The sequence below is a fragment of the Colius striatus genome, chromosome 5 (genome assembly GCF_028858725.1).
Source record: "Colius striatus isolate bColStr4 chromosome 5, bColStr4.1.hap1, whole genome shotgun sequence".
NCBI classification, from domain to species: domain Eukaryota; kingdom Metazoa; phylum Chordata; class Aves; order Coliiformes; family Coliidae; genus Colius; species Colius striatus.
The window spans coordinates 43505566-43518229 of NC_084763.1; the positions used below are offsets into that span (position 1 = coordinate 43505566).

General features: G+C 35.9%; 1 protein-coding gene across 4 annotated transcripts in view; it reads left to right on the top strand.

Annotated features, from left to right (window-relative positions):
• Positions 1–5927, top strand: part of DYNC2I1 (dynein 2 intermediate chain 1) — a 30324-nt gene extending 24397 nt beyond the window's left edge. For all 4 annotated transcript variants that reach the window (XM_061996478.1, XM_061996475.1, XM_061996477.1 and 1 more), the window contains 6 exons: positions 79–130; positions 1376–1436; positions 1688–1784; positions 2033–2164; positions 3420–3643; positions 5528–5927. In XM_061996478.1, coding sequence (XP_061852462.1) covers positions 79–130; positions 1376–1436; positions 1688–1784; positions 2033–2164; positions 3420–3643; positions 5528–5699 — 738 coding nt within the window. In that variant the 3' untranslated portion in view covers positions 5700–5927. The remainder of the gene's footprint in view (positions 1–78; positions 131–1375; positions 1437–1687; positions 1785–2032; positions 2165–3419; positions 3644–5527) is intronic.
• Positions 5928–12664: the final 6737 nt, after the last annotated feature.

The following is a 12664-nucleotide window of genomic DNA, read 5'->3' on the forward strand; positions in this document are numbered from 1 at the left end:
ATTATTACAACTAGTAAAAACACCTTTAAAATCTAGTAAATATTTGTTGCTTATTAATATTAAGTATTGACTTTTCAGGTAGTTATTGAATTACGGAAAGTGGATTTGGCTGGTTCACAAACTGATTTAGGTGAGTACTGTACATTAGAGGTAGAATAAAGTGCTTGAAATTATGAAGTTAGAAGAGAGAGAAAGAGCCAGTGATGACAAAAAATAGTTTAGAAGAAGGCAAAATTTACGAGGAGAAGATTTGTTCTGAAAAGATCTGATATCTGGGGTTATTGGTTAGGTAATCATGAGAGTTATTGTCACGGCTATCTGAATCTCATCTGCTAATTTTCTATTGGTAATTGTCACCAGGCAACCACATTTCTTATAATGTTAAAGCAGATTTTTACGTCTTCAACAGATTTTTTTCAAAGAATGGGAGACTTTATGTCCTCTTGTTCATTATTTAGTTTTAACCAAATCTGTTAAATCTGTCTTTCTGGTTGCCTGTATCTCCATTTGCTAATTGTCCTGAAAATTCCCTTTTGGGTACTTGATTTAGTGTGAGGAAAAAGTTTCCTTGAAAAAAATTAAGAACAAAGTCCATTCATCCCTTTCTGAGCTATGTGAATAAAAACAAGTTTTTTTTTTTGTTCTTTGAACAAATTTAGACTTACAAACTTACCTAACTGGAAAAGGCTGCAATTAAAGTCATGATACATTTTAGAATACTTTTCAACATTACTTCATTGTTTATATAAAATACATTTTTTTAAATCAGTGTTCTAAATTACAAACTTGTGGGCAATGTCTGACTGTTTTAAGCTGCTAAATCTGGGTGGTTTGTCTGTGGAGAGGTACATTTTCAAGCTATGGTTATGTATTGGCACAGTTTTACTACCACTGGCATTCAGTCTTTCCTCTTCAAAAATTCTGTATTTGAAGTGTTTGAAGTACTTATTTCCTACTAACAGATAACATACACCAACTTAATTGAAGTGTTATTACAGTCTCTCATAACTATAATTGAAAAAAATCCAAGTGACATGAATGTGCATTTGCATCATTGATAAAATTGGGTTTTATAGAGAGACATTCCAGGAAGTCCTATGCATACTGTAAAACTAAACCAAACATATAACCATGTTTCTCTTTCTCTGTCCTGTTTCTTTGATTTCTGTTAAAGATTATAACTCTTCAGGTTTGCAATCTGAAGTATCAGTTCTAAATGATGTAAGATTCTTACATGTCAGAAGCTGTATCTACAACAAACAATTTCATTATGAAATATATTTTTATTTATTATCTTAGATTTTAATTTGGTTGGAGCACTTTTTAAATGCAAAGTGCTTAAATCAGTTTACATAATTATTTTTTGTAATTTTAGGTTTAGTTCCTGGTGGGAAAGTGAAGTTAGTACATAGCTCTACTATGGAATTAAGTAACAGGTAAGAAAAGAGGCATCTAGATTTTGCATCTGTATCTCACAAAGCTATGTTTCCTGTGCTTTATTAATTTACTGTTATATAAGGTATATTTAACAATATTTTCATTAGATGCATGTGGTTTTTTAATATACACTTCTTCCTAGAGCTAGTGACAGACATTTTTAGATCAAGAGTTTCCTGTATTTACTTGCATTTCTTTAAGAGACGGCTTTCTGTATTAATGTTATCGTTTACCTTTATGTTTTTCTTAGCCTTTTCCCAAAGGATGTGCACCAGAGAATGCCCCAGACACTGACTATTAAATTTCTGTCTTCTGATCCTAATCATTTCATTGTTGGAACAAACATTGTGAGTAATGTGCTGAAATTAACCTCATTGGGGTGGGATTTTTTTGTTTTGGAAGCTGCCCCATTTACTTAAATTTTGCCAGTAGACTGGATATAAAATTTGTAATTAGAGACTGTTATTAAAATTTGTTAGCTATTAAGGCTCTTTTAAGATAGCAGCTCTGTGAATTATTATACTTCTTCTTGTAATAGTGATAAAGCAAATTTTGGTTTGTTTTGTTTCATTCTTTTTCTTTATCTGGTTCACAGGGGCTGGTAGGTCATGGTACAAGAAATGGTTTGAAAGTTCTTCCAAAGCTATTCAGACCCCAGGAGAGCAGACTGAGATCAATAAGCATCAGTGCCATTGATTTTTTTCCTTTTGGAAAGCCACTATTTTTGGTATGAAACCATTTTAATATAAGTTTAATTTTTTTAATTACTTGCTGAGAGGGGATTTCTAATTGGACGTATTTAACTATATGTGATAGTAGATTTACCTCCCTAATTCCAATCTGCCATCAACAGTGACAATAAATCTTCTGTCCTAGTGTTTGAACTTTGCATCTGTAAAAGGTGGACTAGCTGACTCACAGAAACAAATGGCCATCTCACTTCAGTCTTGTAACTTGTCCTTTGTCTTTGCTGAAATTCAGCCTTCCAAGCAGGTCTTCTGCTGTTAATGCAGCCTCAGATGTTTCTTACTCTTACCATACATATCTTAGTGACATAATCATTTTGAATAAAATAGCTGTATTGCTGTCAAATAAAGGTCTGTGGGGCAGCTCTAGGGTATTCCTTTCTGTCCTTTCCACATCAGACTCCTAGATAGAAAATTAATGTGTTTGACTAGAGTGTATGTATTTTTTGTCACCTCTGCACAGTCAGAACTTTCTTTTACCAGCCTGGATGTTCTTATTTTTTCCCAAATGCATTTATTTAGAGTGATGCTAACTTTTACAAGTTTTTACAAGTTTGTATCCGCAGAGTCCTTTTAAATGCAAGCACAATTTGCAGAGTCACTGTAAAAAGTTGGCATCATTTGAAAATTCTAGATATTGTATTAATCTCATAAAATCTGGATTAGAGAAAACTTGTGTTATACTAGGCAAGACAAAGGTTTTAAAAAAATATCTGATATTGGTGATATCTGCCCGTCTTTGGATTTCAATTGTTCATTATGAATCAGTTTAATATCATTATGCTGTTAAGCATGGTGTGTCCCACTGAAAGCTATTCTTGTTTTTACAGATTACAAGTGTCACTAAGTAGGGTTGGAATTGCTCTCGAGGCTCTGACCTTGCCCCAGTGCAGACTACTGCCAAGTTGTGCTGGATCATTGTATTAGTGAAACTGATAGTTTGAGAATTTTGTTTTAAATAACAAATTAGGACTTGAACCCAGGCTTAGTGGATTAGATTAGTACGTTCAGTACAGTTACTGCTTTTGAAGTCAAAATTACGATAAAAGTTAAAATCCAGATGGTCCACAGAGTGAGATGAGATGTGCCACTGGAGTCAGATAACCAATTTTATTTATGTAATGTATAAACTCATTTTATTTACATGCTTGATATTCTTAAGAACTGAATTGCAGTTTTTATCTCCCTTAGTTTGTTTAATTCCCAGCAACTATTTTCTTTTTGACTATGATATAGGTTGGCTGTTCAGATGGAAGCATTAGGTTATACCAGATGACATCAGAATACCCCCTCATGCAGTGGAATGACAGTACAAATGGCCAACCAATTATTGCCCTGCAATGGGCATTAACAAGACCTGCTGTGTTTTTTGTCCTGGATGCATCATCTAATATTTACATTTGGGATCTTTTGGAAAATGATTTGTTGCCTGTGGCAAAGCAGACTGTTCCATCAGAAAAGTAAGTACATTACATTACTCTCTTTTAAATAAAATGTTAGTGTTGTTATAATTTATATTTTTATTAGAGTTTGGATGAATTTTGTTGCTTGACATTGTATGTTTATTAGATTTTACTTTTCTATGTTTTTAAAACTAATTAAGCAAGATAAATTTTAATTTATCCTTATTTAGTTATTTCATATGGTCTGATAAAGGAGAAATATTGTTAGTAGAAATCAAAACTAAGTTTGGTGTTACCAGGTGGGACAGATATCTGCATATAGAGCGGTTACTGTTTATATGAAGAGAAAAATTGTGATCCCACTGAAGTCACCAGGTTGTTTAAGTTCAGAGCTAGCTTGGCTGGATCAGGATCAACCCCTAAAAGAGGCACCGTATTGGACAACATTTTAAAATGCTTATATGTAGCATGGTTACCAATATAAAGAAATATATTGTGTTTATTGTCACAAAGTAAACAAGAGTGGTTTTGGCTAGCACATATTCACTATGACTAGCAGCAGTGTAGTCTCACAATAATTTTCCTAAAGTCAATGTAAAGGCCTGAGTGTCTTCTAGATTTATGCAGAAAACCAGTTTAATTTAGCCTTTCTCAATGGTAGTCTTGAGGATTTTCTTGAGGTTCCCTGATGGGAACTCTACTGGAAGTCTTTGTCTTCCCTATGCTTAAGTTAGGCTTGATCTTAAAGTTCCCTCTGTTAAAGTTTTCCTTGTAGCCTTGTAAGCCATAGCAAAGTGCTGCTAGTTTTGGGAGAAAGTAATCAGATTTGCTGAAGTTGTTACACTGTGCTGGAAAATACTGTATCACACTTCATTTTTAACAGCTTGAAATAATTTTTAAAGTCATGATGAGAAATTGATGATGGGATCTGTGAACAGTGATTGTCCCTCATACTCAGCTCTGGTGAGGTCACACCTTGTGATCTGTGTCCAGATCTGGGCCCTTCACTGCAATAAGGACACTGAGGTGCTGGAGTGTGGGCACCAGAGCTGGTGAAGGGTCTGGAACACAAGTCTTATGAGGAGTGACTGAGGGAGCTAGAGGTGTTTAGGCTGGAGAAGAGGAGGATGAGAGGAGACATGGTCACTCTCTACAACTACCTGAAAGGGAGTTATAGTGTGAGGTGGGGATCAGTCTGTTTTCTCCAGTAATGAATTATAGGACACAAGGAAATGGGCTGAAGTTGCTCCAGGGAAGGTTTAGATTGGATGCTAGGAAGAACTTAATGGAAAAAAAGCTGGAACACAAAAAGTTCCATTTAAACGTAAGGAAAAACTATTTCACTGTTCAGGTGATGGAGCCTGAGCCCTGGCACAGGTTGCCCAGGGGAGAGTGTGGAGTCTCCTTCTCTGGAGGTTTTCAAAAACCAGCTGGACACATTCCTGTGTGACTTGATCTAGGTAAACCTGCTCTTAGCATGGGGGTTGGTCTAAATGATCTCTAAAGGTCCCTTCCAACCCCTACTGTGCTATAATTCTGTGGTAACTTTTTTACTGAGAGAGTTACTAAGCTTTGGAACGGAGTGCCCAGGGAGGGGATGGAGTCACCATACCCTAGAAATATTTCAAAGATGCATAGATGAAGTGCTGAGGGACTTGGTTTCGTAGTGGACAAGGCAGTGTTAGGTTAGTGGAAAAGATCTTAAAGGTCTTTTCCAACCGTAACGATTCTATGATTATTCTATTTACATTAAATAATTGCAACTGGTGAAAAGCTAAAGAACGTGCTGGGACTTGAAATGACGAGGAGCATTACACTGTGATAAGCAGAAAGGTGGAATCAGTTAACTACAAGTAATCTGGTAGAAACATGTTTGATAACTCTGATTACTGTTATTTTTGCCTTGTTTAAAAATCTTCTTCCTTGTTCTTGTGATTTCAGTGTGGTAACTATGACTCTACTGGGAGAACCAGAGAAAACAAATGGATTGTTAGGCATCGTGCTGGCCAAAGAATCTGGACAGATAGACATTCAGTATGTAAAGAAGAAGTGGGCATTACCTCAGCCTGAGGAATGTGAAAAACTGCATTTGGTTTTATTGCAGTCTTTTTAGGAACACTCCACTGATGTGGGTGCACACATTTTTGCAAAATATTTAGATAATTTTTGACTGCAATTAAAAGATTTGTAATGTAATTTTTTATTTGTATATAAATTGCATATATTTTAAAGAATATCAGTACAGTATTTGAGCTGAAATTGTGTTTTTTATCATAAAAACAACAGAACCAAATGTAGCAGGATTATACTCAATGATGAGCTGTGTTTCATTATTGAAAGAACTCTAAATGTATAGATTTTTTAAAAAAATGCTGAAAATATATTAAAATAAATTGCACTGCTGTTTCTCATTTTTCCACTCTGAAGTAAATGATAGCAATCCTTTGGTGAGCATAAAGTTCTTCCTCCATATAAGCAAGGTGAGTGTATTAAAATTCCTACCTGTAGGCCTTTTACATACTAACACGTGGTAAAACTCTTGTTTATCTACCTTAAAAGCATTATACAAACAGGACAGAAAGCAGATTAACATGACATGATATCTCACTTCAGATTTTGACCTGGAACTTTGCGAAAGGAATACCCAACTAACTCAAGTTGTCTTGTTATGTATGTTACCTTTGGATCAACCTGCATAAACAACATACATGTGAGATTAAGTGAAATTCTACATACTTTGGGATTTTTGATATTAACCAGAAAATACTGACCTGGTTTATCCTGCAAATAATTTCAAAGCTCTTTTAGTGAGGAAGAGGGTAGTTGTCTATAATATGATGCTAACTTTTGGATGCTATTGGTAAAATTTAGACCAAGACTAAGCACTGAAACATCTAACTTCTGTAGCCTAACTTCTGATTTAAAAATCATGAGGAAAATGATGCTTAAATGAGCATGGATTCAAGGACAAAAGGAATGTTGGAAGACAATCTGTTCAGAATTTGGTAAACATATATGTTTATATGTACTGTCTCTAAAACAGACTGAAATAATTTGTAAATTCTCAATAATTCATTGCAAATGGGTTTCTATGTAAATTGTTACTTAAATTGAGCAAACTCAAAGTGGCCACATGATGGTGCCAAGTCACAGCTGTAAAAAATTGGTACCATGTATAAACAACAGAAATGGGTGCAGGAATTAATCTGTCCAGTCCATTACCTGTTACCCCTTCTTCAAAAGTAGCAGCTGCAGTTCAGAAAGCCCAAAGAACTGTTGGAGAGATGCATATTTCAGTGACTATTTTTGCTATCTTAGTTTCCTGGCCAGCCATAGATTGTTTTTATAATATGCATAAACACAAGTGATTCTCCTTGTGTTGATTGTTGGGTTTGTATGATAATAATATACACTAAAGTTGAATTAGAATAGCTTTAGGAAACCAGATGAAGAAGAAATGGCAGTAAAGTAGCAGAGCGTCACTGCTGAGACTCCTATTAAAAAAACTCCCAAAAAACCCTCTCTCACTCAGTCCCTCTCAAAGTGTACTTCCTGCCACTCCCTCCCTTCAAACTAAGCTTTGACAGTGTAGTAGTCTTCTGAAATAAATCTCTTCCTTATTATCATTTCATCACTTTCAGGACTTATCCATCCTGCATTTTGTTATTGCACCTACTTCTGTATGTGGAAAATGTAAAGAAGGGGTTGGATTTTTTCTACCACTGCTCTACACAGTGGTGGTGAGGGGGTTTTTTCCATTATACAAAAAGGAATTAGTGTCAGCCTTCACACAGATGTACCCGTTGCCACTTGTGAGATGCTGTTGACAGGTACCCTTGAAGTCAAGATCCAAATATTTTTGACCAGTTATACTTTTATTCCCTGGAGAGCTGAATGTGAATCAGTGCCTGCACTGGGCCTGGCTTTCTTGCCTAAAAGATGAGTTTTCGCTCTTGAACTGCAAAAACACCTAATAAAATAAATCTTATCTTGTGCTGACAGTTGCTGTTACGAGAATGTGAGGAAAAAAAGTGTGAAAGTTGCTGCTGTCTTGCATGTCCCATCACCGGGTAAGTGCAGGCCACGACGCTTCACGTGATCGTAGCAGTTGGACGTTTTTGAGTATACATCTGACCAGAAAAGTGAGAAGTACTGGTAGACTGCAATAGAAGGAAAGCAGTCTGTGCATAAGGACTTACAAAATTGTTCCAAACAAAATAGGTAATTTTCCATCAGCTACTTCTATTGACTGCTGAGGTCTATACTGGTAACAAAAGGTACTGGATTTTACCCATGTTTCATAAGAAAACCACAACATTATTAATTAAAAGTGAGACCCTGTATGTGAAAGAAAAAAAAGTTCACTGTTAATTCCAAAGTATTTTCATATCCATATCACTTTTACCAGCTGTGATGTACCTGCAGATGCACACACATTCTATTGAATGATCTTTATGTAAGATGGAAACTGTCATTCCAAAACATTTAAAAAAACCCCAACAAATATTTTTTTCCCTCACCTGTGGGCAGTTTTGGAATATGTATTCTTAAGAGTATAAACTCTTAAGTTTACTTTGGAAGCCTTTTCTATTTAGAACAAAATAATATTGTTTTAATTGGATTTTGTCATCTCGCAAATGGGAAAATGAAATTTTCAGTAGGTAAATAATAAGTTCACTGAGGAACAGAATTCTTATGTTGGAAGGACAATTATATTACAACTGTTTAGAAATTCTTTTATTAACCTGTCATCCTGTATTTGCAGTAGAGCTTAGGAGAACAGGAATAACATGACTCTTCTTTTATACAAGAACATTTCTTTTTAATTGCACTGAAGGTGACCATCCCACCAAATGCAGCCTTAATTAATCATAGCTGTCATTTAACAAAGATATGTTGAAGGATACAGGAGCATTGTAGCTACAGTAGCAATGAAGGAATAATCTACTGTCTGGATTACTTTTAGAAAAACACACTTAAATCATAAAAATGGTTATTCTTTTTAAAGGCAGATTTTTTTTTCTGGGTCTATCTAGATCTGTTCTAGGTGTAGAAACTGGTTAGACTAAAGGAAGTACAGTGTCACTGAATTACACAGACTGTTGGAACAAGCCTATGTAAAATTCAGTTAGGAATTAACTAGAATTTGGCTATGAGTGGCATGCCTGGTGGCATTCAAACCAAGAAAAGTTGGGAAAGTACTGGAACATGAAAATGGCTAATGAGCCATACTTTCATTGCTAGATTAATTTCCAGTCAAGCTTAGCAGGATTCTGTTTATAGACAAATGCTTGTTTATCCACGTGTTTCTCAGCTACTGCGACTGTGAGAAGGAACACAGCATTTACAGCTCCACTTTAAAAATCTGCTAACTTCTCTTCTGCTAGCAGTTCCTGAAGGTTTCAGAAAGAATAGCAATAGAAAATATTTTCTGCTAATTCCTGATGTAATCTGCCTCTTGTATTATTCATACTGCTATAGGAAAACCTATGTCTTGCTGTTCACAGAATCATGGAATGGTGGGTGTTGGAAGGGACCTCTAGAGATCATCCAGCTCATCACCTTGCTAAAGTGCTAAGTTCCCCTTGATAAGAGTGCACAGGAACACATCCAGATGGGTTTGGAAACCTCTAGAGAAGGAGACTCCACACTTTCTCTAGGCAGCCTGTGCCAGGGCGCTCTCATGTTTTCTCATGAGTTTCTCATGTTCAAGTGGAACCTCCTGTGTTCTAGGAGACCATCCTGCCTCCTTACTGAGGTGCCAGCTCTGCACTCAGGAGACCTCTCTTCTGGATGCCACAGTGGTTTATGCTAAATCCTGAAAATTCTCACATATCTGTGCTGTTAGGCATGAAAAAGTCTAGTTGCCTACGAGATCTGGATTCAGTTTCCATCCCTCATAATTTCCTATGTTATGGGAGCACTGGTTGTCCCTAGGTAGGGATAGGAGATGATCTCCACTGCTGCTTGTGCCTGACTGATTGCTGTGACCTTGGTGCACCTCAGCATTTGTAGCAAGATGATGCCACCTCACAGTGTCCTGCTTTCCATCAAATCTGCTTTTGGGACAAGAAGGGAGCATATGAAATTCAGGTTTGATTGTGCCTTCTTGTCCTCTGTGACGATGCTAAGATGTTGTGTACATATTTTTTATTTGCAGCCAGAAACACATTTTCTTCACAAAATACGGTTTGTCGGTCACAGTGGTTTCGTGCAATGGGGTCCTGGGTGAAACTGACCATAGACTGGCACGAGAACTTCAGATCAGATTTACAGAGATAGAGTGATTTTGTAGCACTGGTGGGCTTGATTTTGAGCACAAAGAAGTCTGTGCTTTTTTCTTATTGGTTATTGACATAGTGTCAGATGCAGACTTAAATAAAAGCACTAACACTTACGCATAGTTAGGAAAATCTGTATTTTTCATGGATGTAGCTTAAGCTTTTTGACACTGTGCCATCAGACTGATGAAATGTCAGCTCCAAATAATTTATACCCATTTATAAATTAAAGCTGCTTAGGTGCTCTGTTTGCAGTTCTACACCCAATTGAAAACAGCAATGATACCCTAGTAAAAGCAGAACTAAACTAATATTGTAATAGCCTATACTACCCATTGACATTTATAAGGTGATTATTTTTCACCTTTAGGTGAACCCGTGCTTCTATTGGATTCATTAAATTTTGTAATATATTTGTTGCCCTTTTCTCCCAGATGTCAAGTGGTTTTTGCTTTTAGGAGTCTGAAATATAACAGCTTCACTGGAAACTAATCCCATGCACAGGTCAGACAATCTGTTGCTGCAGAATAGGTTTAATACAATAAATAAAAAGTAGCTAGAATACATTATTAGTATTTTTAGTCAAGCTTGAGGTGATTATAGTGTTTTTTAAGAGGTCTGTCCTCTGAGACATAAGTTCTGCTTCACCAGCTGATAATTTCACTGCTATTTCTCTTTTATGTTATCTGTCTTGTGACCAGGCAAAACCATCCAGCTTGTCTAGACCACAGTTGTTGCACATCAAGGGATTTCATAACTTGCCTCTAACTCAAGCTGTAATGTTTTGTATCTCTATTATAGAAAGAAAAGACATAACACAGCAGCTGGTTAGACACTTATTTTAAAAGCAACATTTTTTAATCCATTTCATTCTTCTTGGAGATGAACGAACAGAGAGCTTTGTAAAATACCTGTGGTGTTTGGAGACACAGAGAAACTCTTCCAGAGACTTAAGAGAATAAATGGTCCATAATCAGATATTTGCTATCGTATTTAAATAGCAGAGTCAGTGAAGCCTTATAGTGAGTTACCTAAAGATTTGAGTTCCCGTGACTGCAATTGATACTGCAGATTTCAAATGCCATATTTTAAGGGCAAATAATTAAGAGAAAAAAATTAATCAACTTTTCTCATCTAGAAAACTCTTTGACAACCAGTTGAGAGTCAAGTTCTATTGCACTGTTGAAATAAATAACCAAGAAAACAGTCTTTGTCTCACAGAGCTTATAGGAGGAAAAGATTTAGTTTTTTGATTGTTACATTTATTTGTAATGGTAACATGATACTTTTAATGCCCATGCAGTTGAGCCAAAGGGCAGACTGATTAATACCAGAATAGGATAAAGAAAAAAAATGAACCTGAAACTGCCCTTCTAACCTTAATTTAGAAAATTAATCATTACTCAGGTTACTTTAGATACCCAGCTATTTTTCATGTTATAAAAGAGTGTCAAAGGGCTTCATTTAAAGATTTAGTTCATCCAAAATGATGAAATTCGCATTGAGTAGAATGAAATTCCTTCACTGGTGATGTTGAGGTTGGAATGCAGGACCTAGGTTACAGGAAGACAGTGCATTATTGTATATTCCCAAAGTTTCTTTAGGCTTTTAATTTACTTGTTCAATACTTTGCGTTTTGGCAGTTCAGCAAGGTCAACTCAATAAGCAAATACATTGTTAATTGCTGTATTGCTGCATGGGATCCTTGCTGTACAAGTATAACTGAAAACTACCTATCCACAGTCTTCAAAGAGATTAAGAATAGCTTGCATTTGTTTAAGCTCCAATTTGCATTCTCTTCATATTTTACATAGACAGGGATTTCACAACACACCACATTTCATATCCTTGCATCCATCTCTTTAAAAGCAAAAAACTCATCACTTTTTTAGTGTCTTTGCCAATCCCTGAAGTTTAAGACCTTTCTACAATATCTACCCTACATGAAAATAGCCATATTCAGACAACAGGCCGATCTTATCCCATCCACATGGACCAACAGCAAACACTGAAGAAAGAAATAGAGAATAATACAGGAAGCATGCAATGATACTTTTCTTCCAAGTATGGTATGTCTTCCAAGCTGCTGGCAATCTGTGGCACAGGAATTTTCTGACTCAGACAGTAGCAGATCAGAGTGTTTCAAAGAAAGAGGCATTTTTTCCCATTAATTCATCCAATAGCTTTTAAAAACTATTTTTATTTTGGCTTCCAAAAATTTTGTGCAAATATTTACACTGTGCAAATAAATACTTCTGTTTTAAGCCTGCTGACTGATGAGTTCATTAACTATGTCCTAGATCTTGTATTATCTGAAAAGGGAAATTTTAGCTGGGAAATAAGTAGGGAAATTATTACTTCCCATACTATCTCTGTAATGACTCCTCATAACGAAACTCTAAATGTTCATCATTCATCTCTGTGTTGAGGTGAGTTGCATTTAGAGCACAATTTAGGCTCAAATGTTGTCATCTACAAAGGTGTTTTTTGTAATAATCACAGCTGTGAACACTGGTAAATTGCATCAGATCCTGCTACAAGGACACTGACTTAGATAAGGAAAGTAGATGTGTGTTGAAATTAGCCTCTAGTAGAGCCTGAGAGATTCAGCCCTTGTAGATGTAGCCTGTTTGTCTCCAGTAAAGATAAGCAATAGAAAATGTCATTAGTCTTAAAGTGACAGCTTTTTAAAATACAGAATCCATACTTTGGTATAGAATAAGGCTTGCAGTGTGATTGGTCAACGAGTCTGATCCCCCCAGAGAAATGAGGAAGATAACTTTCATTTAGAGGTTGA